Source organism: Pollicipes pollicipes, unplaced genomic scaffold (genome assembly GCF_011947565.3).
Source record: "Pollicipes pollicipes isolate AB1234 unplaced genomic scaffold, Ppol_2.1 Scaffold_2555;HRSCAF=2994_pilon_pilon_pilon, whole genome shotgun sequence".
Lineage (NCBI taxonomy): Eukaryota > Metazoa > Arthropoda > Thecostraca > Pollicipedomorpha > Pollicipedidae > Pollicipes > Pollicipes pollicipes.
In genome coordinates, this window is record NW_023596136.1 from 27100325 (window position 1) to 27128204 (window position 27880).

Consider the following 27880-nt stretch of genomic DNA (forward strand, 5'->3'; position numbering starts at 1 on the left):
CCCGGGCGGCCGGCGGGGGACGGCCGACGCGGGGACGGTCAAGACAGAAAGTAAGGGACGGCAGTCAGAGGAGGGAGATGTGGAGGGAGGACAGTCAGAGAGGAGAGAGGTGGAGGGAGAACGGTCAGAGAGGAGAGAGGTGGAGGGAGGACGGTCAGAGGGAAGAGAGGTGGAGGGAGGACGGTCAGAGAGGAGAGAGATGTGGAGGGAAGACAGTCAGAGGAGAGAGAGAGAGATGTGGAGGGAGGACAGTCAGAGGGGAGAGAAGTGGAGGAAGGATGTCCAGGGGAGAGAGATGTGGAGGGAGGACCGTCAGAGAGGAGAGAGTTGAAGGGAGGATGGCCAGATGGAAGAGAGGTGGAGGGAGGACGGTTAGAGGGGAGAGATGTGGAGGGAGGACGGTCACAGGGGAGATAGGTGGAGGGAGGGCGATTAAAGGGAACCCAATTGGACTGCGAACGGTCGGGAGAAAGGAGACGATGGGAAAGACAGAGGAAACATGCAGAGGTACGGACGATGGAGAGAGGTCGGATTTCCAAGGGGAAAAGGGGTGACTGTGGCGCAAAGTAGGCGGGAGGTCGGGCTGGAAAGGGAGGGTCTACGAACAAGGCTCGTTTTGAGGATGGCAAAACGAAGGTTCGGAGGTGGATAGGACACCTGACAGGGAAGATACGATATGGACATAAGTTGTAGACATAACTGGGGACATAGATAAATGTGACAGGTTTGTCTTTTCGTCAACATCGTAGTCGTGAATAATTATGCTGTTACCTATCCTCAGATATTAAGTGGAAATCTCCTTGTTTTGGAAGCGATTTGAACGAAGTGCTTACCAATACTTACATTTGCATTTAAGACCTCACAGATAGGAGAATCAGCCAACTACTTAACGAAAAGATGCAAACGGGCCAAGGGAGGAGACGATAGAACATTGGGAGGTAAAAGTTCAGGTAATGGAAGAGCAGAACACAAAACTAACAGGACGAAATATCCGAATCACAAACAAAGTCTCCTCAGGAAGTGGACTCCAAACCCTGCAAGCACCGGCCTGAGCGTACATCCGCCCCAGCTGCTGCCAGTGCGTGACCAAGCCGCTCCACGCCGCTGGCTCCGACAGGGCTCAGGACTGAATCAGATGCTACGCCTGACCCAGTGGCGGACTCAGACCGCCACGGGGGGGTATCGGGTCAATAACTGGGGTGAAGATCACGGGTCTCGCAGTGTGAATCAGCCCGGCACATTGACGGCAGCGAGCGCCTTGCTCAGCAACGACCGCGGGATGCTGCTGATGATGGTGTTGTTCGGACTGTCGCGGCCGCCGGCTCGTCTATTCAACCATGGCGGCTGCCACTGGCGACCAGCCAGATGAATGCTGTCGCTCTCGAGAGGCTGTTCATAATAGCACGGAAATGAGCTTTGTGAAATTGCCATTGTTGGTTGGGCCGCCAGCACTCGGGATCTGCGTCCCACAGCCTGCATGCGTCACCGCAGCCGAAACAGTCCTCAAATGATAGATAGAAGAACACGGAGAGGGAAAGCGCAGAACTAAGTCAGACATCAGTCGCTGAACTCAGGCGTTTTGTACGGTATGACTGTGTACAAACGCCGCGGGCATGCGGGCAAGACGTCACGCGACAGCTATTCACCCTGGCCAGCGTCTCCTTGTTGTCCAGCAGCGTCAGCTTGTTTCTGCGCACGGCGTTGACGTGCTCGGCGACGATGCTGAAGTGCTCGACGCAGTGGATGCCGAGCTTGGCCTGCAGCGACTCCAGCACGTCCTCGACGGTGGTGGACGAGTCGTACTTGAACGACTTGGTCTGGCCGTTCTCCAGGAAGACCTTCAGCACGTTGGGCATGAACGGGATGCACGACTCCTCGGAGGAGAACGGCGACAGCTGCGGACGGAGGGCAGCCAGCGGTCAGGCCCTGGTCGTCGGCGGAGAGCGCTGCCCGGGACCGACGATCCAGTCAAAGCTCACGCCGCTCCGCGAGCATCGATTCGTGCGCGGCTAATGGAATCAATAAGATGAGCTCGGGGTCACCGCAGCACTTTAGATAAACGAAAGCTGTGTGCAGTCCACTGAGCCACTCGGTCATAACAAGCAATATTGTGAAATTTTTCGTCTTACTTTTTTAAACTTTTTTTTTAAAACTTTAAACTTTTCAATTAGTTGTATGCACGTTTCCAATTTGCAGTCGTCATCCGATTTAAGGAACGTCGGTGATTCTTGCGCCGAACATTCGGTGGAACTGCTCGGCATATCGGGGCGCTTGAGTGCGATGCTAGCTCGGCATATCGGGGCGCGTGAGTGCGATGCTAGCTCGGCATATCGGGGCGCTTGAGTGCGATGCTAGCTCGGCATATCGGGGCGCGTGAGTGCGATGCTAGCTCGGCATATCGGGGCGCTTGAGTGCGATGCTAGCTCGGCATATCGGGGCGCGTGAGTGCGATGCTAGCTCGGCATATCGGGGCGCTTGAGTGCGATGCTAGCTCGGCATATCGGGGCGCTTGAGTGCGATGCTAGCTCGGCACATCGGGGCGCTTGAGTGCGATGCTAGCTCGGCATATCGGGGCGCTTGAGTGCCGTGCTAGCTCGGCATATCGGGCGCATGAGTGCGATGCTAACTGCCGACATACGCACGTCTAGATGTATGTGCGTTGGACCTCTTTTTGAAACAGTGCACGATATGTAGGTAAAACATTTCACATAAAGCAAATACAGACCATATTTCACACGCTGCAAACATCAATTGACATATAATTCCAGCAGGAAACTTATCAAACTGGGGCACTCCAAAACAACCGTCTCTTGCGAGTCGAACGGCGCCGATAAAGTTTGATCTAGCACTAACTCCCAGTCCCCGTCCGAGGCGAAAGGCCGACACCTCAACGCAGCTGATAAAAAGCGGCGGTCCCAAGAACTGCCCCCACCCCGAACAGAAAATAAAAAAACTCTTCCATCTCTCTGTCGGCCTAGTCTATCACCAAGCGGCTGGAGGACCGCTTGTCCCAGGCCTGTTCCTAGCCTGTCCTCCATCGGCAGCCCCCTTCCCTCCCCTCTCACGTTCGACTGGCCGTTGACGACGACGCCCTCCGCGAAGCGCACGCGCGATGGGTTGCTCTTGAGGCGCAGCTTCTTGGCGGCGCTGAGGAGCGCCGACTTCCGGGCCGTCTGCGGGCCGAGGTCTCGTTACGGACTTCCGGTGACGCCGAATCAATTCAGTTAGCGGATCAAAGGCAGGGCGCCCGGCCGGCGGCGGACGCCTCGGGCCACCACGCAGCCGACGCCAGGTTTAGCCGCTAACATTGTTAGGCTGTTAGGACTGGGTGCTCGCAAGCGGGCCAGATTGAAATCGATGCGTCGAGTTATTGAATCAGGGGCGGGGACGGCTGCGGTATCCGGACGGTGACGAGGCGGGGGGCAGAAGGTCGGGAGGGGACAAGGTGAGCTCGGCAGCTCGAGGAATGTGGACCACAAACACTGGCTGAGCTTGATTGCACGCAGGCGTGCGGCACAATTGTCCCCGATCCGCAGGTGATGCAGAGATCGCCTCCGAGACTGCGGCTGCCGTGATGGCATACTGGAGTAACCGCGTTTGCATGTATGGGGATGGAAACAGCTTCCCGAACCAATGTCGCTTTTAGTCCCACGTTGCCTGTACGGTAGGCTTAGCGACACAGTCAAGTGGCAACAGTGACAGACAAGATGCGGGGACTCAACAAGCCTGCTGCCATGCCAACACATACCCGACCTCCGCCTGAGACCAACTCTATTACTCAGCCTTGCTTCTACCCCTTCTCCCCCCTCCTCCCCAAACACCGGTGTCAACCTCTGCCCTCTGACGTCACCGCCGGTGCGCTGACGTCATTACTCACATTGTCCAGCGGCGGCTGGCAGACGAGCAGCGAGACCTCCTGCTGACACGACCTGACCCGCTGGATGACCTGGTCACGCGGCGCCAGCTTAACGTCCTCGCCGTTGATCTGCCAGATCTGGTCGCCGGGCATGAGCTTATCCACGCTCGGGCCGCCATCTGTCACGAACCTGTCAAATCGGCCGTCAGTCACAAACCTGTTAAATCAGCGAGACGCCACCGGGGACGGGTTCGGAAGGAGGCGCGCGGACGGCCGTCTGGCAGCCGCCGCCGAGCCACGGAACGTCCGCCGCCGACTCACACACGCGCGCCCGCGGGCCGATTCAGCGCCTTAGTCACCGCCACGGCTGGGACGCACCACGATGACGTCACGGTGCGCCGGAGAAGCGAGTGCGGTCCGGGCCGGTAGGCACCTCCGGCAGCGCCAGCTCCGGCGTATGCAGATTACCCAGCTATTTCCGCTTCCGGGACGCAGCCTCCACCAATAACAACGTCCCGTTAATGCACGTAAAACGTCGGAGGGTGCTCGGGCCGCGCTCATAAACAGGCCCGCTGCAAAGTTGTCGGTGTTATTGACGGCACAGTGGCGGGCCATCCCGGCCACCGAGGGAGATCCACCCCGACATCGACCGAGGCCACTCGCGAAGCGCGCGAAGCGGGCGCGCGCGCTCGTGCGACCCCTCACCACAACAGCGGAGAGGATCCGCTTCCTTCAGCGACGCGCACGTTCGGCGCGGGAGTCACGATTTGGCGGGCCTGAGTCAGCCCCGCGAGCCGCTGAGCCGTCCGCTGACAGCGGTGCTCTCCGCCGGGCCACAGATGGACGCCATTTGTAATCAGTTAGCGAATAATTGCGGCTGGGATGTGATACGACGCTGACGGCCGGGGCGCCGCGGCGAGGCAGAAATTACACGGCGATTAATTCCCGGACCCGTCAACCAGCGAGAAATTGTTTTCCGATCCGCGGTAAATACGCGAGCGAGACACTCGCAATCTGGAGCGCGCTGTCGACACTCATAAACGCGGAGAGCGATGCTCTGATTGGCTATCTCCATTCAAATGACTTTCTGGCCCACGTAATCGAACTCGTGCGCCTCGGGCGGCGACTTAGTACCGTTCGCGGGCGCACGGTTGCGGACAGACGTGAAACACTGACGAAAGACGAAAGACGTGACCAAAGACGTGACGTGACCGGGCACCGATCCCACGGCACGGCTATGGCCAGCGCGCCGCGTCGCCGCCACGGCCAGCTCGCCGGCAGGTGCGCCGCGGCGACTTTGAGCAGCAGGCGCAGGGCTTAGCGCCAGGGACGGGCTCGGGACTTTTGGTGGGGTAGGAGCGCGGCGCAAACCGCGGCCACCGATCCGGCGTCTGTTAAGGGATGTACATAAACCCGAGCCGCACCGCCGCAACGGCGTGGCGCACGTGCCTCCCCTTGCTGCAGTCTCTTGCACACGCCGCTGTCAACTGAGTGGCCAAAAAATCGGATTACCTTTGAACGCAGCGGCGCCAAGCCGCCCAGCTCACGGAACAGCGGCCTGGGATTAGCGACCGGGGCTGCCAGCCGCCAGCGGGCCGGCCCCACTCGGCGCCCGCAGCGTGACCCGCCCCAGTCAGGCGCCGGGCCGCCGGCCGAACGGCTCGCCGTCCCGACGCGCTGATGTCAGAGTTCCTGGCTTTGATGGGCCGCCGCCGGGACGGCCGGACGGTCAGCTGACAGCCGGAGCCGAGTTACGGCCGCGGCCTGGGCGCCAGCGCCTGCCTACCGCCGGAAGCTGGGCCGCAGCGCCTGGTTACGGGCCATGTACACGGCGGCGTCGGGCCAAGTCCATCCGGACGGCGCCGGGCAGAACCGAGCGGCGCGAGCCCCGCCGCACGTCGGCGGCGCCCCAGTCCGAAGCGGCCGGGTGAGGTGGACAGGCCGGGTGACCCGCCCCCCCCCCCGAGCCAGCCCCGTCCCTCCTCGTTCCCGAGGCCCCACGAGAGCCTGCAATCGCAGAAACACACCGAGGAGCCGGCAATTAGCCACCGAACCGGCGAGACTCGGGCCCAAATCATATCAATCCAAACAGCGCCGGCCGCGCCGATGGATGGCTGCAGCGCTAACGAGCGGCGGGATCTGGCAGCTCGGCGGCGCATCTGGCAGCGGGCGCCGCCGGCGCCGGTCGAAGCGCGGCCGAGTTTACCGCCGCGGGAAACACGGACGGCAAACAGCGCTGTTTTAAGCGCGCGCGCCGCGCTGTTCTGACGCGTAAACGGAGCGCTGTTCTGGGTCGGCGCGCCGCCGGCGGGCGGATCCGGGTCGCGTGACGAGCGGCTGACGGCGGAGGTGCGAGCGGCGGGAGAGACACTCACGCCGGCGCTCGACCGCCGCCGCGCGGAAACCCGCACCGGGCCGAGGGGAGGGGCTGACGAGCAGACAGGTGTGGACGGGTTAACGGCCCGGCTGGCCGGCGGGCGGACGGCAGCGATCTGCTGCGAGTCGGATCTCGCTGGCGATGACGTGCCACGGCGCGCGAGAGCGGGCTGAGCCGCGCACTGCATGGCAGGCTGTGATCGTTGAGCAACTGGGCGGTGTTGTGACATACACGTGTTTTGCATCGACGGCCACTTGACATAATGGCAGACGTATGAGTGCAATGCCCGCCACTTTCCACTCAGCGGAACGAGCCGCTGCCAAAGCGCGCTGATGTGAAGTGAAATAAACGGGATGTCATCCATTGCGACGCTGTTGCGAGCGCCTGACAGGATGAGATGGGAATGCGATGACGTTTTATAAGCGTCGCTTTGAAGTACCCAATTGCGTCTCAAGGGGTGCCAGTAGTTGGACAGCGTAATTAGACTGTGATCTGTTGAACGTGTCTAATCTAAATATTAAAGTAACGCTCCAATCCAACGCAACGCCGGGAAATCGCCGCACGCGCACTCGCCGCTCAGTGGGTCTGTCGACACCGGCAGACGGGCTCAACGCCGCCTGACCGGCGGCCGCGGCGGCCGCAGGACCATCTCTGGGCGTGAGGCGCGGTATCATGCATTAAACATGGCGCCGCCCGCCCGCCTTTTGTCTCGATACCGCCAGCTTTCCGACGCAATGAATCGCAAATAATGACACAACGCGTATCGGCCGCTTCGACACGCCGTTGCGAAAACGCTCGCGTGGTGCCAGCGGAGACGCTGCCCGTCGTTTGCACAGTACGCCTTCCGACCGCCGCCAGCGCCTGCGGCCCGGTGGCGACGCCGCGCACCTGTGAGCAACGACCGCTAACGACCGCCGAGCGGCAAACTTCGCCAACGACCTCGGACGCGTCGCAAGTTTTGATCAGGCCAATCTCATCGAGATCGTGCCCGGCGCCGAGCGGCGCCACTCTGCCCAGGCCCTGACCCTACCCTCTCCCCCCCGCCCCTGCCGCTGCCCCTCTCCTGCCCCCCCCCCCTCCCCCTGCGCGAGGTCGCAGACGTGCCGCGTCGCGCTGCTGTCCGTGAGGGCGCCTGATCGCCCGCACCGGCGGCAGGTCAAGGCCTTCTTCACTCCCGCGCCAGCCGAGCGGCGCCTTATTTATTCATGCCACGCAGCACCGTCCCAGGTGGACGCCAATAGTCAGCGTCACTGGGAGCTGGGACCAGCACGCTGTCGTGCGAACTGCCGACCGGATGTCGGAGAGAAGGCCGCTGGGTTGGCTGATGGCACGAACGCGCCTCACTTCGCCTCTCGCTATGCAACTCCAGACAGTTCATTTTCACTCAGGAATAATAATCACAGCTAGATTTTCCGGAGATGGGGACAGGCTGCCCAGGGTTCCCCGTCCTGCCTCCTCTCCCCGCTTCCGCCGTTCCTGATTGACAGGACGTCGAGCGAGGAGCCCACACTCGTCCCGAGCGTGTTAATACGACGTCATCCGTGGCGTGGACGCGCCAGACCCCGCGGGCCGTTCCAGCTGACGACAACATAAACATGCACCCCACGCTGGGACCGGCGTCGGATATAGAGCCGGGTGATGGACACGCTGTGGCGGGTCAGCTGCCCCCCTCCCAGAGAGGGCGGAGGTCGTGGGCGGGGAGGGGGGGGGGGGGCGCTGGCTCCCACAGCAGGCCGGCGCGTACAGAGCGTTCATTTGCGGCGGCCGGTCTGCAGAGTATCGGCCGCCGGCCTGGCCGGGTTCATCCGCAGTGATTGCCGATAAACAGAGCCCACGGGGCGAGGCGGGGAGAAGGGGGGTCAGCGTCTGGCCCGGATCACGTCATGACGGCGCAGATCACGACAGGAGGATGCCAGCAGCACCGACCGCCCGCTGCCAACGAGCAACGCCGCGCCGAGCCCACATATACTCTGTGAAAATCCCACTCCAGGTGCAGAACGGTCCACCATGATCCACATGATAGCAATGATCCACATGATAGTAAGTGAGAGGTGAGGCAGACGGCGTGAAAGCGATCGCCATTCACCGATCTGCGCTCCGGACTGAACACGCTGACCACTGCTGGGACGAGCACCGGGCTCATCTGATCATCTCCACGGGCGGGGCGTGCACGACGGCGGGTTATCGCCGGTGGGGTGACGCTGCTGTCTTGCTAAGCAGGTGAGACTCGACGGACGGAGCCGGCGGCCGCACGTCTGAGCGCGCTCCAGCTCTGTCAGCCGCACAGGCCGCGACGGACGGAGCCGGCGGCCGCACGTCTGGGCGCGCTCCAGCTCTGTCAGCTGTGCAGGCCGCGACGGGCGGAGCCGGCGGCCGCACGTCTGAGCGCGCTCCGGCTCTGCCAGCTGTGCAGGCCGCGACGGACGGAGCCGGCGGCCGCACGTCTGAGCGTGCTCCAGCTCTGTCAGACGTACAGGCCGCGACAGACAGGCCGCGACGGACGGAGCCGGCGGCCGCACATCTGAGCGCGCTCCAGCTCTGTCGGCCGTGCAGGCCGCGACGGACGGAGCCGGCGGCCGCATGTCTGAGCGCGCTCCAGCTCTGTCAGCTGTGCAGGCCGCGACGGACGGAGCCGGCGGCGCACGTCTGAGCGCGCTCCAGCTCTGTCAGTCGTGCAGGCCGCGACGGACGGAGCCGGCGGCGCACGTCTGAGCGCGCTCCAGCTCTGTCAGCTGTGCAGGCCGCGACAGACGGAGCCGGCGGCCGCACGTCTGAGCGCGCTCCAGCTCTGTCAGCTGTGCAGGCCGCGCTTTCCCTTTTCGTTGCATGATCGGGTGGTATGCGGCCCGGTGCGCGAAAGTGTCCGGAATGTGGGAACGGTGAAATGCTTCCCTCCACGCTTCGGTTCTCTTCGGATCAGCGGTTCTGTAGTCCCACTGGGTAAGCGTTCCGTACATAGAACGGATTGCTTTTGTACGGAATATCAGCGCACACACCCGGGAAAAGACCTTGCCGACCTGCATGATGTCCGCTCCCAGCCGATGCTGCGACCCGCGCCGGTCGGTGGGCCCAGCAGAAGGCAGCCATGTTGGCCTGGCCGGCCGCTGGACGGTCGCGAGCAGATGTCACCGCCGCCGGCGTCAGGGGCGCGATACTGCACCGCTGGACAGCACGCCGGCCGGCAGGCAGAGTGGATGGCGATGTCCGAGCTGTCGCGCCCAGCTGGCTGTTCAGGAGTGCGGCTCGTGCACCATTTTGGGGTTTTGTGGATGCTTTCGAATGCATGTAAGACAACCATCTCGCCTTTTTCCGTCACAGCCTTTTTTCAGTGCGTCTTGCAACATTCAGAGGGACTGAACATGTGAAAATATTGAGGCAAGAATCAGATATGATGGAAAAGCCCATTTGCAATCCTTTGTATGCCATGCGTGCTCCTCAATACGTCATTGTTTGATTATGTCATGCCACGCTTGTATGACATCAGGTTCGCTGTTCGAGTTGTCGTTTTAGCGGACGGCGTGACTCACGAGCGGTGCTTCTCAACGCCGCGAGGTGCCGTTGTTGATTCACGCGTGTGAATTTAACGTGCAAGTGTTGTGTGGGCGTGTTTGGGCTTTTCCTCGTGGTACCCTTGTCATTTTTCCGTGCTGACATTTTTCTAGCTTGCGTTTGTATTTTAGGGTATGGCGCTAATCGTAAGTTGTTCAGTTCTCAGCCTCATGTCTGTCACATCCAGTGGTTGCCCCAACGCCTGTGTTATTTATGGCCAAACGTGGCTTGTGATCGAGATATGCAATCAGCAGCGCAGTCTGACTGTTCGCCAATCGCCTTCTCCCGTTGTGACATTCGGTGCTGCGTCAACGCCAACACGAATGTTTGTGTGACCATATTTGTCTTGACCACGAACACAACACGAGGTGGGGTGTTTGCGTGACACATATGTCTGGGTGACTTGTCCAAAGGTGGCGCGTAATAGCCTGCACAAGCTTACGTGCGTCAGGCTCAGAAACAATATGATTTTAAGTCTTGAGAAGGATATGGCTATAAACCACATGGAATGACAATGTGAATGACTATCTCAGTTCAAATCCGCATACAAATGTGGGTCAGTCCCTTTAAAGTGTACACAATGTTGTTATGATCGAATGGACAACGGAGAGAGCAAATGGAAATTTGAGGCGATGATGGTTTACTGGGCGAAGGAATGAGTGCTCATCTTGAGAAGGATGAACATTCTATTTCAATTCCGATGTAGTCCGGCACTTCGATAATCATCACACTATAAGTCTGAGCCGCAATTCCGTTGCTACAGTTCTTTCCTTTCCTATCTCACCAAAGCAAAATACACCGTGGATTAAAACCATGAGACCACAGCTGTTGACGTATAGCTGATGTATGGCTGAGTCCACTTCCTACACGTCACTGGGCCTATCACCCACATTTCTCCCCTGTTGGATTCTTGTCGCGGACACGGCGCCTTGCGAATCCATCAGACCCAAAACACGCACGAGCCACGGAACCACGCCGCGGAGGGCGCCCGTGCCCGCGGCCGCCTCCAGTGCGTGTTTACGCCTCTGCGGCGACACCCGCCGAATTAGTTTGGAGGCGGCGAGTCCGCCGTGCCGCCGGAAAACACCGCGGCGAGCACGGCGTGCGGTGGCGCTCGTGACGTGGCCGCGAAGAGCGCGCCGCGGACAGATGCGCCGCGGTCGGCAGCGCGGCGATTTCGGCTGGGGAAAAAGCGTCGCGCCGCTGAAAAACACGCGCCGGTCGGCCGCCCGTTAACGGGCCGCAGTGACCCGCGTGCGCGCGACAGCAGTTGCCCAGACGGCGGCGGCGGGACCCGAGCGAGCCCACGGCGGTCACGAGCGGGGGCGCACCCAGCGACGCAACGCGGGGAGGCGACCACACCGCTGGCCTCCGTGGATTGCGAGCGCGGTCCCTAGCTGTTGCGTTTTGCAGCGCCGGCACGTGACTGTTGCTGGACGCGCCTCTGGCGAGCGGGTTGTCGAAGGAGTGCGGTCGCCGGCCGGAAAGGTCGGCGACAAACGGGACCCGACCGGAACGGATCGACAGCGCGGCGGACTTCGTGGATAGAGTGCGCTGGGAGTGCTTGCATGGGGCTACAGGTTCGCATACAAGAAGTGGTAGTCGTGCGCCGCCAACGGTGGCGGTGCTGTGGTTGCCGCTGTGTTTCTCCGCCAACGGGTTGATGGTGCGAGAGGGCTCCGATGATATCATGTCCCGTGCTCCGGTGTCCCGGTGATATCATGAGCGGTAACTATGATTGTGGATATGTATTTTCGTCAGGTCAGCCCCATACAACTTCAGTTGAATTTCAACACGACATTTTCACTCTAAGCGGATCTAAAACAGAGTTCATCCAATATGGTATGTTTTGTGTCTATTATTACACAAATCACCAACAAATCGAGCACATTCAAAGCAGGAGCTTGTGATATTGCAAAGGAGTTACTTGTAAACCAGAACGCACCCGAACAATACTTCGGAAATATTTCAGCACTGCATCCACTCACTAGCATTACGACGTCCATGTGTCAACAATGAGCGGATAATTGGTTAATCTGCAGCTTTCGTCTATGCTGACTGACTGCCTCAACTCACAACCGGGCTGGTACTGCAGTTCAGCTCACGACTTCTTGGAAAACGGACTCAAGAAGTTAGTAAATTGATTTGTTTACCAGCTTAATCGTGCTCCGACTGCAATAGCTAATTTGAAGAAGACACTGGTAGACTACGGAATCTACGGTAGAATCCGACTGCAATAGCAAACTTGAACAAGAAAACACAGGTAGACTGGAACAAACACTCAAGCCTACATGAGTGTGACTAAGAATCGAAGTAGCATCATTAACAGCACTGACTCGCACTCAAGACTTGGACTGAAATGCACATCAATCGAGATTCGACTCAGGTCAAAAGCAATGCAATTTGGACGCAGGCCTTTACTAAAGACCCTACATCTTAGCCGGCAACCGCGCACTCCGGGTCTTCGAACCCGACCTCAGACAAGTATTGAGCAGTAGGCAGACTCAGGACTCGGTTTCGGGCTCAAGACACCAGGAGTCGGACTCGAGCTCAGAGTCAGGTGTTTGGCCGCATCCGTTCTTGCTTTGGGCGATTCTCTGACTCCAGTAAGTTCAACACATTTCCAGCATGCCCTAAGGAATGCTCCAACATTGTTCGCGCTCCTATCAGCGACAGCCAGACGCAGGGCAGACAACCCAGTACTGTAAATGGATCACCATACTAAACAGACCCAAACAGCAGCATCCAGAACTTTTAAATTCCCGCTCTTGTTTTTCGCTTCGTCGTTCGGTGGCAGACTGCCTCGAGTTTCAGCTGTTTGTTGAACGCATTTTCTGTCATCGCCTTAGTCGGCGGCGGCCCTTTCCGGAAATTCGCTCTGCGCCACCATAAGCGGCGCAGTTTAGGCGCGCTTGCGCCCACCGCCGCAACCTCGACAACACATATTCCCGTACGCTAAATTGGACCGGCTCAAAGAAGACGCCGTGTAATCAAGCCGCGTCGGCACTGTTGCTCCAACGGCGGCGACGGCATATTGGACTGAAGCGTTACGACCGCACTGATAGTCAACAAATCATCCGCGCAAGATGCAGCCTTTGTCGTCGCCCGGCAGCCCGCAACAAACAAGGTCGTCAGCTGGGAGGAGGGTAGCTGGTGGCCGGGGGCAGCCACGCCCGGGGGCAGTCGCCGCCCAGCCACGCGCTGGGTGGTGGGCGCCTCAAGGGTAAGGGGGGGGGGGGGGGTGGAGACGGTTTAGGGGAGGAAATGCCGCAGCGGCTGGAATGTGATGACGCACCAGCTCGGGGCCCGGGAGGCGAGGAAATCGGTCGTTCTTTGGAAGAGAGGGGAATTCCCTAACGTAGAAAGGGGGAGGAGTCCTCTGGCCGCCATCAGCGGAGACTGTGTTGCTCAGAGCTCACCAGTCAGGACGCAAAAGTGACGTTAGGCAGACAGCTGTGAAGGCCAGTGAAACTGTTGCTACGCCGGTGGCAACATCTCGACGTCGCGCTGGGAACTGCCTGATGCAATCAGTGTCAGTTAAAATTATCGGTCCAACCAACGTGGCCAGCCTTGACAACAAAACAATTTCCTTGAGTCATAAAATTTTAGCTTTGACATCAGGAATGTTTTCTTTCGACGAAAGGGGCAGAACAATGACGCTGTGTGAGGTACTTCTTACTTTCATGAATAGTTTATGAGACACCGCATTTCCGTTTGATGTTATTAATCTCAAATAACGCCGCCTGCCTCGCAATATTTTGATGCTTTCAAAATGATGTGCATGGGAGTCTTGCACAATGTTTGCATGTACGGGCTAAAATTACACCAGATTTACATAACTGAAAAGAGAAAAGACATGGAGCTGTTAGCGTGACATGCTTGTGTGTTCAGTCGTTCTGCCTCTGCAACATACTTCAAAGGTGCGATTAGGGAGAAGATAGCCAGCAGATTGCAGAGATTACCATACCGCGCCGTTTTGTTAGTCGGCTGTGTGGTGGCATTCGGCAAGCTGCTACTAAGGGTGCATGATGTCATGGAAACTGCAATCATGCAGAAAGGCGTACAAATTATATATACAAATGCAACCAATGCAAGGAGCCCAACATTTTCCAATACACAACGCGTGCGCAGACGTACATCATACGGCCCCACCCAGGTATCGAGGAGAGAGAGGGCCACAGAAATCGATCCACTCGTCCCAGAACCGCAATCCACAAGCACATGATCTGGCGGCCGGCTGTTGCCCACTTCTGTGCGGCTCGGCGACGCGTGACGAGTAGTGCTATATCGATGTGCGATGGCATGATTCTTTAAGATGATTATCAAAAATAAAAAATTAGTTGTTTAGGTAAATTCAAAATGAGCCTATAAAACTGCATAGGCGCTTAGATCAGCTTGTTGTGACCGTGTATATGGCAGGTAACTATGCGAACCTAGGTGTATACATGCTATAATTCATGTATGTATCATAGAGAAGCGAAATGAGTTGTCTAATATTGGGGGTTCAGAAGCAGTTCGTGGTCTTTCTTTCCATGCATGACCATACGCCTAGGGATAAATTTTCCCAAATGTTGAGTGGGGGTGGGGGAGGACTCGAGCCCCCAAAACCCCCATAACGCGATAGTTTCCGCGCCTGTGGATATGCATGTAACCTGAGCTGTGCAATTCATATCATTCCATACTTAAAGTGCGTTTACCACAACTGTAAGTGTAACTGCGACACTATAAACCGAACACTGTCGTGATAAAAGCATCATTATGCGCAACCCACTTTTTATTAAAGCGTCACTATTAGGTGTTAGGTTTCTTAAAGGGAATGTTTCACATTTGAAGATATTGAAGCAAACATTATATATGATGAAATAAGCTCATTTATAACTATTGGCACCTTTTTAAGCGGAAAAGGCTGCTCTAGACAATAGCTCGATTATGTCATTGTACCTTGCATAACACTGATTGAAAGCCAATTGACGGCTGTCATATCGGAAAATGGTGCTCACGAACGCCATATATGAACAACACGACAATTACATCTTTATTGGTCTTGATCACCGCATGGCAACGGAATGACAAGAGTTGAATGACGCTCTTATGGTGCCATGGATGTCTAGGTAACCTCGAAATAGTCGACTCACCACGCGTCTCCCCGAAATAGCTCGCACATCTTCGCGAGCGTGTAGCTCAAAAACTAGAATGGTTGGGTCCCGAGCAGGACAGGGCTGTTAACTACACCAAATGATCTTGAAGGTGGATGTTTCAGTTAAAACCCCCATACAAATGTGGAACACCTCCTTTCAGTGTGAGGCTTAATCCTTACCTTCAACCTCGCCGAATTTCGCACACAGACAAGCATCCAGAAAAAGTAATGGTGTCACGTTAACTAGGAGAGTATATTACAGCTTTCTACTCATAAACACAATCTTTCGGTGGGTCCAATCTCTTCAAGTACGGCATATGCGCTGCCAAACACACTCGTCGCCTTTCAGCAGAGCCAGTGTTTGCTAAGAGAAGCGACGGGAGCGCGGCGTTTCCGGGCTGTGCACGTGTTGACAAGCCCCAGCGGCGCCTCCGTCGCCCCCCCCCCCTCGGCTCACCCCTGCCCTGTGACGGTTCGCCGGCCGACGGACGCTATATCGGGCCGCTTGGCCGCTAAAACTCTGAGCGCCGCGAAACTATTTTAAACGGTCGTTTGATATTCATGATGACGACTCCCCATGCGTCAACTATTGGACCACGTCCAACAGCTCCCGCTTGATAAAAGCAGATAAATCGGCCGCGGCCAAGTGGCGGATGGGTTTCCGCCCCATAGATCTCGTCGAAGACTGCAACACGCCGTAATTTGTCTTCATTGACGTCCGAGTCCCGACCAACACCACCAGCACATCACTAAATCCAGAGCATTTCTGGGTGCGACCACCTTCCATGGTGAGCCTGATAAAATAATAGGCTTAACGCTCGCGCAGAGACAAATTAATTACCCCAGAATAATGCCGTCATTTAAGACGAAAACCATTTGCGCCTGCCCGCCCTGGGGGCATTCTCATTAATTCTCGGAAAATTAGTTTCCTTCACGGCCTGACGTGTGCGAGATCATTCGAACCAGAATAGGGGAAGCGAAGCACAACGCTCTGTCCCACACTGAAAAGAACGCTCTGCAAACGACAGCTCAGTTCCCTGCCCTGCCACTCGCGATAAATGCCCACTTTATTGAACACCGACAGACATTGTGCTCCAGACCACAGCGCTCTCCGCGATCAGAATACTCCGCGGCACACGCCCTCGACTGAAAATCCGGTCACACCTTGATCACATGCCCGTTCCAATCAGTTCACATTGGCCAATGCAGCATGAATCGGGTCTGAAGCTGGCGGCAGCCATCACTGACACGTGGCCTGGGAGCACGAGCAGCCGTGATCGGGCAGCCCGGGCTGAGCGCTGGAGAGAGTCCGGTGCTCGCCTCTCGTGCGGTCAGGACCGGCGGTCGGCGGGCGAAAGGCTTGCGGTGAACTATTCCCATAAACTGGGACGAGGCCCCCGATGAGCACCGAGGAGCGCCCATTCCGCATTCTTCTTCCGTATTCCATGGTTGCGGAGCCACTCGTGCCCGGCTGCGGGGCCTCGCCGTTTGCGGTGTGCCTTCACAAAGCCACGAGCGCGAGTGTGTCCCAGCTGGCCGGGCTCTGCCTGTGGTCCGCCCGCACTCCGGCCCTGCTCTCTGGCAGATCAACCCCGGCAGTCCCAGCTGGCCGGGCTCTGCCTGTGGTCGCCCGCACTCCGGCCCTACTCTCTGGCAGATCCACCCCCGGCAGTCCCCGCTGGCCGGGCTCTGCCTGTGGTCGCCCACACTCCGGCCCTGCCCTCTGGCAGGTCAACTCCCGGCAGTCCACGCGGAGTCCGCGGCGAGATTTCAGACCCGGCGCCAGAAGCGTCCTGACTGTGACACCACTCTCCCAGTCGGCGAATGCAGACCGCATGACAACCGGAACCGGTGGGCACTGACCTTCCCTCGAACGCGACCCGCCTTTGACCCCTGGCAACTGGTCTGACCTTCCCGCCGTCCGCCCGGAAGCGAGCGCGCCCTCAGTTGCACCCGTCTCACAGCCCAACTGGGTCAGCGCGACACGCAACGCCACGCTGACTCGGTGTGGCCCTGGCTGTGGCACGCAGAGCTACACGATCCGGCTCCTGGGTCGGAGCCGGAGCCGGAGTCGACTCCCGCGGCTCCCGCGGAGCAGCCGCGCCCAGCACGCAGCGAGCGGTGTTATGGCTCCGATCAAATAATCACGCGACGCGGCTCGGCTGTGCGGCCGGGGGGCCGCCGGCGCCCCCTGGGAGTTGTATAGCGGCGGCTGCGGCAGGACGGCCAGCAGGAACCTGTGCGGTCTCCCCCTTCCTCTCCTTTCCTCTCCCTCTCCCTCTCCCTCTCCCTCTCCCTCTCCCTCTCCCTCTCCTCTCCATCTCCCTCTCCCTCTCCCTCTCCTTCCTTCCCTCCCTCCCCTCCCCTCCCCTCCCCTCTCCTCCCCTCCTCCTCCTCCTCCCCCTCCCCCTCCCCCTCCCCCTCCCCCTCCCCCTCCCCTCCTCCTCCTCCTCCTCCTCCTCCTCCTCCTCCTCCTGCCCCTCCCCTCCCCCTCCCCCTCCCCCCTCCCCCTCCCCCTCCCCCTCCCCCTCCCCCTCCCCCTCCCCCTCCCCCTCCCCCTCCCCCTCTCACTCCCCCTCCCCTTCTTCGCCCACTCCCAGCGGTCCGCCGGAAGCTGGCCGGAGGAGCGGCCAGCGAGGGCAGCGGACCCGAGACGATGACGATGAACAGCCAACGCGACTCAGGGAGCGATCAACGCAGGGAACCGAAAGCTTAGGCACCGTCCTGGGGTTGGCCCTTTAGCAGACCCAGCCGCTCAAAATAGCAAATCTGACTTTTTATCCGAAAAAATATGTAAACCAGAGGCGCATAAACGTGACTCAGTGTTGTGTCCAAGCCAACCGAAACAGCCCATCGCGTCCGCCAGCCATGCCACGTGATCTCACCAGCGGTCCTGCCTGACCCGACCTGCCGGTCGACGGTGCTGGGTCGGTCGCAATGTCCCTGGCCCGACCAGGCTGCCCCGGGCCGGCGGCGACGGCTGCCCGACATCGCCTGCAGCTCCTTGTCACCAGAACGACCCCTAACTCTAGCTCTCGCTGTCGGCCGAGTCTGCCAACGACGTCGCTCTTGAGTTACTCAGCTCAGCTGAACACTGACGGTCAGCTGGCGACGACAGCACCGGCCGCGACAGACGAGCCGCCGACCTTGACCCTGGACAAGGACAGGTGACGGCGACCCTCGACTCGCCGCGCCGCTGCTGAGAGGCGAAGCAGCTGCGGATCGCAGTGGGCTACGCACGGCTGCTGAGAAGCGAAGCACCCGCAGCGGATCGCAGCGGATCGCAGTGCACCACGCCCGGCTGCTGAGAGGCGAAGCACCCGCAGCGGATCGCAGCGGATCGCAGCGGATCGCAGAGGGCCTCGCTCGGCTGCTGAGGAGCGAAGCAGCCGCAGCGGGTCGCAGCGGATCGCAGCGGATCGCAGAGGGCCACGCTCGGCGCCGGGCGATGCGTTGCCATGACTCAAGCGCCGCCTGCCATGAATACATCTGCATGGCAACGCGCCGACAGCATCAACAAACAGGCGCGTTAAGATGACGAGCCGGCAGGCTCCCGGACCGATTTTGGGCGCCTGCCCCGCGTCTTCCGTGCCGGGGCACACTCCGGTTGACGCGGCGTGTGAATCACGCGCCCCAGACGTCCGGTAATAACTCTTGGATCTCGGCGGCGCCGAGCAGCGGCGGGCCCCCGCACCTCCCGGGCGGCACCGCTGCCGCGGCAGGTTGAGACCGCAGCGTGGTCGTTTGTCGGTCGATGCGTGATTCATCGCCCACCCCTGACAACATGAGAGCCCCGGATCCGGGGTACTCAGCGCAGGTGCTCAGCAGAAGAGCGTCTGGGATGGTGCCAGATGGGACTCCTCCCGGCACCGACGGGGCGCGGCGCTTTGACATAAGCATGACTCGGTAAATCATTACCGCTCGGCGGTGTTGACTCAGTGCCGCACGCCACAGGCTACCGAGCGTATCCTGTTTACGTCGATCATTTCTCGCGTGGCAGAGCCGGGTCCTCGCACGCGGCGGCCGACGCGCAATCCGCGCCGAGCGGAGCACGACGCCTCTCCACTCGATGACCTGTCCGTGTCCGTCTCCCGGGGTCACTGACCTGACGATGACGGGCTTCTCGCTGCCGGCGACGAAGCCGAAGCCCAGCTCTGGGTGCCGGTGCAGTGTGACCTGACGAGGCTCCGGCGGCGGCTCTTCCTCCTGACGCGGGTCCTCGTACGTTGTCGTCCGGTTCAGGTGACTGCAACGCGTCACGTGACTCGGGTCAGCATTGCGGCACCCTTGCCCCAGCGGTCAAAGCAAGGCTGCCGATGGTTTTCGAGGCCTCCGCTGGGTCGCTGACGCGCTATCAGTCAAAGCCGGGTTGTCGTGTTCAGTGAACATCACTAAGCTACTGATGGGTTCGAGGCTAGCCCTTGGTCTTGAATGGGTCTCGGGTCACCGCTGAGTTGTCAAGGGGTCCGATCAGCATAAAACCACCGATGTGTCAGCAGCGACATGCAGACACCAAAAGGGCAGGTCAAGCGCCGGGCAGCCATAACTCGACGTCATGAGCCAAGGCTCGAAATCTCATCGCTGATGAGCCAGCGATTACGTTTAACCGATCGCAAAATGTCACGCAATTCTGGTCCACGGCACACGCTAGCTGTGTTTGCAGCCCGATTACTGGACCGGCTGAGGCGAGGGACCGGGCGCTCATCGGTGGTGGTCGCCTGCGGTGAGCCACGCATGAAATCAGTCCTCAGCCACTCGTCAGCCATTGCTCGCCAGCCAATGAGCACGACCATTTAAAAGAACCCATTGGCGAGCGGATTCTTCACCAGAACGCAATGTTCCGTTGAATTGGTCATCGGCTAGATATTATCAGCATGCGGTGGCGTTCAGACATGCATCGGTGTCTTCAACCAGCACCGGTCACAAACTATCAGTCGTCACTCAGCACCATGCATCGACCTAAGGTCATCTGGCATTGATAACGGGTCACAGGTCAACTGTCACCGATGAAGGGCCACCGGTCATCCGTTAGGGGTCAACCATCATCACGTGTGACACGTCAGCCCTCTGCTTCACGTCACCGGCCATTGACCCCAGGTCACTGCTCACCGATCCCATGTCACCAGTCACGTGTCAAGGGGTCGTCAGTCACGGGTCATGGGTCTGCACCACCGACTACGGGTCATCCGTTTCGGGTCGCCAGTCACCAGCCAAGGCTGTACGCGCCGCGCCACGCCGCCACACAGGCGTGCACCGGCGCCGGCCGCCGCCCCCGGCACGACAAAGGCTGCCCGCCTTGAATGGGATGTGACAATGGTGATTACGGCCCATTTTACCGAACAGCCACCAGCGATAACGGCCATTTACTCGGCCATTAAGCACTGCCTGTCGGCCGAGCGACCTGCGTGAGCTTTTGCCGGCCCCAAAGGGTTGTTCATGACAGAGGTGACAGAGGAATGATGGATCTTGTTCGGCCGATCCAAGTTCGGCTGCATGGCGGGCAGGTTCTCTTGAGCAGCGTCGTTTCTTGGACCGCACTGTTCTGTGCTCGGCACCTGTACACTTGCTGTACAGTTCATGTGTTCTTGCAGCGCTTGCAATGCTTCCCATATACGCTATGCACAGCAGAAGATTCGTTTCTTTTGCAACTCGCCTGATCAATCGGCATGCCATTTATTCGTCGCATATTCGTTGCCGCATATTCGAAAGCGTGTCTGCCGGGCTTAATTTGCATGTTCGTGAGCACTCTACACACCGCGCTCCTGGCACAGTTCCTCGCTACAAGCCAGCCGCGGGTTTCTTGGACGCGTGCACTTCCATTACTTCCCGTGTTTGTGTGCTCACGCCGGGGAGAGGCGCTCCAACAACGCAGGCCGACGCGTGACAATGGAGTATCGCGTTGTGTGTGTGTGTGTGTGTCTGTGCAAACAGACGGCGTGTGGCCGCCACATGCCTCCAGCCTGGCCGACTCTCGGGACTGTCCGGCCTCGATGCCCCGCATCGTTGGCCGTGTGTGTGAGTGTGTGTGTGTGTGTGTGTGTGTGTGGTGTGTGTGTGTGTGTGTGTGTGTGTGTGTGTGTGTGTGTGCTGTAGCCGCAGTTGTGTGCGGGCGTCCTGCGGGCGTCCTACGGTCGTCTGTGTCTGCGTGTTTGTGTGTCTGTGTCCGTTTCCGTTCGGGTGCTCCAGCGGCGTTGTGCATGAACGGTCTGTGTCCAGCCGGCTACGCCAGCGGCGGCGGCGGCGGCGGCGGCGGCGGCGGTGGATCGGTCGGCTCCGATCCATCAGGCCGGCCGCCCGCCCGGACCGCGGCCACCGGCCGGCCAGCGCACCATCCATCAGGCCACCGCCGCATTACACGACACGGGCCGCGCGACGGCCGTCCCGACCGGCGCCAACGAGCTGCCATATCCGCCGCCGCGCCACTCGCCGCGCTGCCATATCCGCCGCCGGTCGCGCTCGGCTGAGCACGCCGCTCAGCCACGTAAAGCCGTCACACGCGGCCCGGCGCGGCGGCCGTCGTATTGACGCCCGTCACGGGTTCGGCGGCGCCGGGTGCACGCTACACGCGAATCACAAGGCGGGCGGCTATGCATTACAGGCGGCGAGCGAGCGCTGTGTACGACCGTTGGAGGACGACCTGTACGTGCGACGTGGTGTCCAAACGATAGTACTGATCGGTCAACGGTGACTCACTCTATATGCTAAGGAGACGCTCGCGGCGGTGGCGGCGCACCGCACCCGACACCCGGTCCCAGTCGCGAAACGCATGGGCCTTGTCAGAGCACCGAGCATTGCCAGGACCGGCCCGCCGGCAGCCCGCCCGCACCAGTGCACACACCAGCCCACACACTGCCCGGGCATACACAAACATCAGTCAGGCACCACGAAAGGACCACCCGGCCACGCGGTCGGAGGCGAGAACGGGCGGGGCCGGGGGGAGGGGGCACGGCGTCGAGCTCGGCGGCACAGCCTGCGCACGCAGGCGGCAGCGGCCCGCGGCGGCGGCGGCGGCGGCGCGGTGTGACCTTCCAGTGGGCGGTGGCCGGCGCTGGTGGCCGTGTTTAATTTTGTGTTCCCGTAGCTCACCGGCGACGTTATCGTAAATTGGAGTCGGCGGCTGGCGACCCGGAGCGGCCGTGTCGTCGGTCGGGATTAAAATGGGCATATGGGGAGCCGAGGGGCGAGGCAGAGCGAGAGAAATGGCCAGGGAGCGGGTAGAGCAACGGAGGAACGATGACGGCTCCGCCAGAGAGAATAGGGAGCACGTGAGATTAATATGGGCGGGGTTGAGGAGCGCGAATCCATACAATCAAGGGAGCCACACAGCTGCAGAGAAGCGAAAAGACAATAGCGCTCGGGTCCACTCGAAATTCACAAATAAGCTAATCAGTAACTGTCGAGAAGTTGGATTGAGTTCCAGCTGGCGGCACGGATAACAGCGACTCGCTCCAATGGCTTTTATTGGGATAAATCCACAAAGCCCAGCTCACTCAAAAGTGAACGAGCAGTAATGGGACTGAACAATTTCTGGCGATCAACATTTCCAGACCGCGCGAACACGTCTGGAGCTCCATCCGTTCTGCGAACGACGGCGTGGATCTCGTGGCGCGGCGCACCTCCGCCCGTCCAAATAGACGACCGCCTACGTCAGTTCCCGTGCTCACTTCAGGTCGCGGCCGCGCCGCTCCTCTCCAGGAAAGACCCAGCGGCAGCGCGCTCTTCCCGCGGCCCGCCGCGTCGGCATCGTCGCTGACGCGGCGAGTCCGTCGCGTATTTCGGTCGCACAGCTGCGAACAGCTGCCGGGGCCGGTCCGCCGATCGGCGCGGCGGACGGCGCTATTCCGAGCCGCGGGCGCCGAAGGAGCCGAGTCTCAGGGCGGAGGGTGGCGACAGGTCGTCTCAGCTCCGCCGTGTAAAACACCGCCGCGACCCGCCGCGCGCCGACAGGCGGGCCCGCTTCCGGGCGGCTCCAGCCCGGCCGGCGAGCCGGACCCGGGCGACGCGGACGGCCGGTCGGCCGCTCACGTGTCAAACTCTCGTCGGCCCGCTGTCGGAGCTGTCCGACCGTCGGCGCCAGGGACTCGGGGGAGGGGCGGGCGCGCCCCAGCGACCCAGACCCGCCGGCCGGCCTGTCCGTGACACGGCCCGCGGACGACGGCGCGGTTAGACACGTCCACCGGAGCCGCCTCCCTCAATTTACGGTTCAATTTGAACAGGCAAATTAGGCACTTTGTCTAATTTTATCGCCCCGCTTTGAACGCTGAAGCTGAGTCGGCCGCCGTGCTCGAAGCACTACACAGGCTGAGCAGCTGCGACGGTCCGCTCGCCCGAGGCTGAGCCCACCGCAATGGCGGAGGGACCTGTTGTGAGGGCCTCAAGCTTTTATGATGAAAGCGAGTGAGAGCAAGAGCGCACAATACGAGAGGTCGGGTGTTTAAGCGCAATGTGCTTTGTGACTGAGCTTGGAGCCAAAATCCAACTGGCCTGCTGGCCTCTGGCTGACATCGGGAAACTGTGAGCCAGTGTTGACGCTTAAGGGTCTGCATGGTACCATTGCATAATCCCTTCCTTTTATAGGCCTAGAAGCGCCGGAACAACCCAACCACCAAACCCATCTCCGTGACGGATGCATTGCATGACTCGTTTTAAACACATTTAAAGGAAACGGTACTCTCCAAACTAAGTTCGGCTTCACGTTTCATGCATACATCATGACACGCCCCCCGCTCGCGGCGAAGCTAAGTGGAGCCACAATATCCCGTGCCCACGTAAGTGGCAGATTTGCCTCGTCAGCGTCCTCTTCGCTAAGCTTGCGAGGGCTTCAGTGGGCACTGATTGTGCGTTCTCGCAGGCCAAGAGGCGCAGCTGCAGACAGACGCTTGTTTTCAACCGATATATTGTCTTTTTTGCTGTTGCTGCGCGGAGGGCAGAAGGAGTAGAAAGCAGAGAAGGAAAAGGGAGAGGGCGCGAAGAATAAAGTAGGGGGGAGAGAGAGAGAGAGAGAGAGAGGAGAGAGAGAGAGAGAGAAGAGAGATAGAGAGAGAGAGAGAGAGAGAGAGAGAGAGAGAGAGAGAGAGAGAGAGAGAGAGAGAGAGAGAGAGAGAGAGAGAGAGAGAGAGAGAGAGAGAGAGAGAGAGAGAGAGAGAGAGAGATAAGAGAGAGAGAGAGAGAGAGGAGAGAGAGAGAGAGAGAGAGAGAGAGAAGAGAGAGAGAGAGAGAGAGAGAGAGAGAGAGAGAGAGAGAGAGAGAGAGAGAGAGAGAGAGAGAGAGAGAGAGAGAGAGAGAGAGAGAGAGAGAGAGCAATCAGGAGAAACACGGGGAGAGCAACAGCGCGAGGGGAAGAGGAAGAAAAATATAGATAGATAGATATATAGATAGAGATCTCCCTCTCACTATCCCTGAGTGAGAGAGAGAGACGGATAGCGATCGAGAGAAAGATGGAAGAGAAAAAAGCGCAGGAGAGAAAGGGAGAGAGAGAGAGGGAGAGAGGGTGAGAGAGAGAGAGAAAATGAAAGAGACATATAATGATGGACAGCAAGAGAGGAGGAGCAGCTTGCACAGACGAATGCAGCGTATAATTCCTACGAGCCGCGGAATAAGCGCTTATACCCGCACTTATACCCGCACCGTGTTGGGTCTCACGGCGGCACAGCGCGGCGAACTCACTTGATGTAGTAGCTCTTGCCGTCCTGGTCGACGGCCGTCTCCCAGCCGTACGGCAGGCCACCGTCACTGCGCCAGTTCTCCAGCGGCGGAAGCCACGACGAGCTCCTCTTCATGTGGCTGCGGCGGACGGCGACGCTTTAATTCTCACGACAACACAAGGCGCAGGTGCGGTGTTTTTTGCATGTTCGAACATTGTGAAGCAGGGGAGGAACACAAGTTAAATGCACGATACGACGCCTTTCGAAGCCGACTGAAGCAAACTTCAGCGAGGCGAGCACCGGCTGCCGGGGTTCGTATCCCACCGGCCGTGCTGGTGCGGCGGCCTCTCGCCCCCGGGGCAGCCGGCGACGGCGGGTCTGCAGCGCGCGCGGACAGAACCAGACCGGGGCGCTCTACGACAGAAGGGCAGCCGGCGAGGCGCGCGATCGGCTTAATGAACTGTGCGGGAGGGGCGGATGCCGCGGTGAGATGGCGTCCGGACACGGCGGCGGCGAGGAAACGAGGCACACGTTGCGATCGTGTTCGGGAACTACTAGACTTTGGCGGAGGAATGAGCACAACTTCGGGTGAGACGGAGACGGCGCGCTCTGACGGGAGGCCATAGGCTGCGAGACATCGGCCGGCAGAATTTGTGTAGAGTTTGAATGCAGCCTGACAGCATGACCTCCGAAGTCCAATGGCCTCCAATAGCTGAGTCGGAGCTTTCGGAAAGCCAGAAAAGCTGAAGCAAGCAAAGTGGACGTTCGGAAAATAAAACCTTAAGCGAAAAACCAGTGGAATCCAAACTCTACACGTATCGAAGCGCAAAAACGACACGCGGTCGCCCATTGGCAGCTCACACAGTCACCCATCGCCCGTCGCACCGCCACCTCCGGCAGTGGGCGACCCGGGGGTTCGAGGTCAACGGAGCGCGGCGAGCATATCTCCGGGCGTGCGCGAGACGTCGCGGAGCATGCCTCGTTGACGGCCGACAGGCCGGTAATGGGTGCCGGGCCGCTCTGGCGGCTGCGCATGACGTGGAGGGCTCGGCGGCGACCCGATGCCGAGGCACCCTGGCCATTACGGCCGCGATGTGGCCCACACTGCCACAGCAGCGCTGCCAGAAGTGTTTCCCAGCCGCTCCACCCAGGGGCGGCTGGGGAATTCCTGGGTAATGCGGAAGGGAGTTGGGGCTGAGATCACGTGGCATGGGAGCTGTGCGGAAGCATACCACGGGGCCCCTCAGGCCGCACACGTGACCCGGCAGTCTTGAAGTGAGCGGGCGACGTGAATCGCGACGCCTCGGCCGAAGACCGGCCGCCTGCGGGTGGGGCGGCACCGAAAGCCCTACTCCGGCCCGCCGGCGAGGCACACAATATCATCGACTGCGGAAGACGCCTGCAGGCGTGCTTCGCGGCGACCGCGCAGGCCGTCGCCTAGCCGGCTCGGTGATCGCACCACCGGGCTGCCTGCCGGCCCACGGCCCGCGCCACCCTGTGAGTGCCGCTTGTGACAAGCCGGGCGCCAACGCCTGATCCGGTGCGTGATGGCAGAGCGAGGCGGCCCCAGCGGCGGCCGAGGGGAGCACAGAGGCGCACCGGGCGGCGGCGGCGTCCGGCGCCCGCGCGCGCCTCTGCGCGCTGCCGCCGAACCGACAGCGGCAGGCGCAGAGGCGTTCTCGGCGACATGACAGCGGCGCACTGTGATGCCGCTGCTGACAGGCGCCGACCGCCAGGCGACAGCCGAGTGTGCCGACAGGCGGGCTGACGCCTGCCGGCAGGCGGACGGACGCCTGCCGGCAGGCGGACGGACGCCTGCCGGCGGACAGAGGCTCAGGTGCGGCGAGCCGTTGGGACGCAGCGCGGCCGGGATCGATGCGGACGCCCCGCACAGCCGGGCCACAGCTGACCGAGATGGGCTTTACGGTTGATTTGCCGGCCATGCGGCCGCGAGCGAACGGCCGATGAGCCGATGTTGCTGAGGGTGAGCCCCCGCTGACGAGGCGGCCGGGCTCTGGACGAGCGCCGAAGGGCTCTGGACGAGCACCGCCGGGCTCTGGACGAGCACCACCGGGCTTTGGACGAGCGCCGCCGGGCTCTGGACAAGCATCGCCGGGCGTGTCCTGAGCACCCCAGTATTGCAGAGCATGGTCTCAGTCCATGCATATGGAAGCTCGATTCCCCGCAAAGCCTTTCTTCACACTTTGGCTCCAGTCATGGTAAGCTTAAAACATTTCCTAAGAGCTCAATGCGATTCCAGTGCAAACTGGCCAACACCGGTACATCGTGTCACCGGTCCTACCTCCACCCTGCCGTCCGTCCCTGTGCCCACCCCACCACCAACCTGTTTTTCCTCTTGGCCAGCCACGTCAGATTCCAGCAGGCCTGCACGTTCTGCCTGATTAGCTTCTTGGCCTGCTGCTCCATCGCGTCGCGCAGACCGTCGCGGCCGACGGCGGAGCGGGGGGCGGGTGGCACCCCTCCCGGAAGCGGCCCAGATTCCGCACGGCCGCGGAGAGCTCCGGTGGTTCACACGGCGGCAGGTGGCGTCACCGACAGCCCGGCCGCGCCACCGCACCCGCCGACGCGGCGGCACAACGACAATTAATTACCCACTTGGCCAAGTTTCAAGCCTTTCAAAAAGCGCCACCGCTGCCGTCCTTTCTTCGGGAAAAACTAATTTCCCACGACGAATGCTAATAAAGCGGGGAGGAAGTGGGAGGAGATGGTCGTTTCGGATCTGTCTCGGGTGGCGTCAGCGTCGCCGTGGATAAGTTCTATTGGCAACTTCGGCCGCCTTTCAGGCCGGCAGAATGGCGACGTCAGAAAGGCGACACAAAGCGCCCGTCGGCGGCGGCAAAACGACGCTTCGATGAGCCTCTTATCGCGTCCCGCCCCGCGCCGGGGCCGCCGGCGACTTCGGCGGAATTGTTCGGTTCGCGCAGAGAGCCCGCTCCAGTGCGTGGGGCTATCTTCCCAGGGGCGGCGGGAGGGCACTGGCCACGGGCGGGCAGCGCCCCACTTGTGCACCCGCCTACCCGGCCTCGCTACATGGGCTCCTGGTGCTGCGGTCCTGTCGCCGGCCTCCAAACTTGGCTCTCGAGAGGCCTCTTCCCTGACGCCTGTTCCGCTGCTGGCAGCGAGCTCTTGCCACGCCGCGCCCGTCGCACCACTGCCGGCGCCGGTCTCCCGGGTCTCACACACAAGCGCGCACCACCTCAACACCGTCCCGGAGCCGCCGGCGTCAGCGCGCCGCGCCCCCAGGGTCCTCGTGTCCCAGCGGCGGCGCTCGCCGGAGCCGGGCCGCGTCCCCGCCC

The 27880-nt window shown here is 60.4% G+C and overlaps 1 protein-coding gene across 2 annotated transcripts in view; it reads right to left on the bottom strand.

The window, feature by feature from the left end:
- The window catches only part of LOC119103614 (FERM and PDZ domain-containing protein 4), a 108330-nt gene that overhangs the window by 19145 nt on the left and 61305 nt on the right, over positions 1–27880 (bottom strand). Inside the window, exons 1-6 of one of the 2 annotated variants that reach the window (XM_037227219.1) lie at positions 26908–27826; positions 24586–24702; positions 19025–19165; positions 3878–4046; positions 3066–3173; positions 1647–1895 (exon numbers count right to left, since the gene is read on the bottom strand). In XM_037227219.1, coding sequence (XP_037083114.1) covers positions 1647–1895; positions 3066–3173; positions 3878–4046; positions 19025–19165; positions 24586–24702; positions 26908–26990 — 867 coding nt within the window. In that variant the 5' untranslated portion in view covers positions 26991–27826. Of the gene's footprint in view, positions 1–1646; positions 1896–3065; positions 3174–3877; positions 4047–19024; positions 19166–24585; positions 24703–26907; positions 27827–27880 lie in introns of those variants that run through there. The other variant, XM_037227212.1, reaches the window with a different exon arrangement.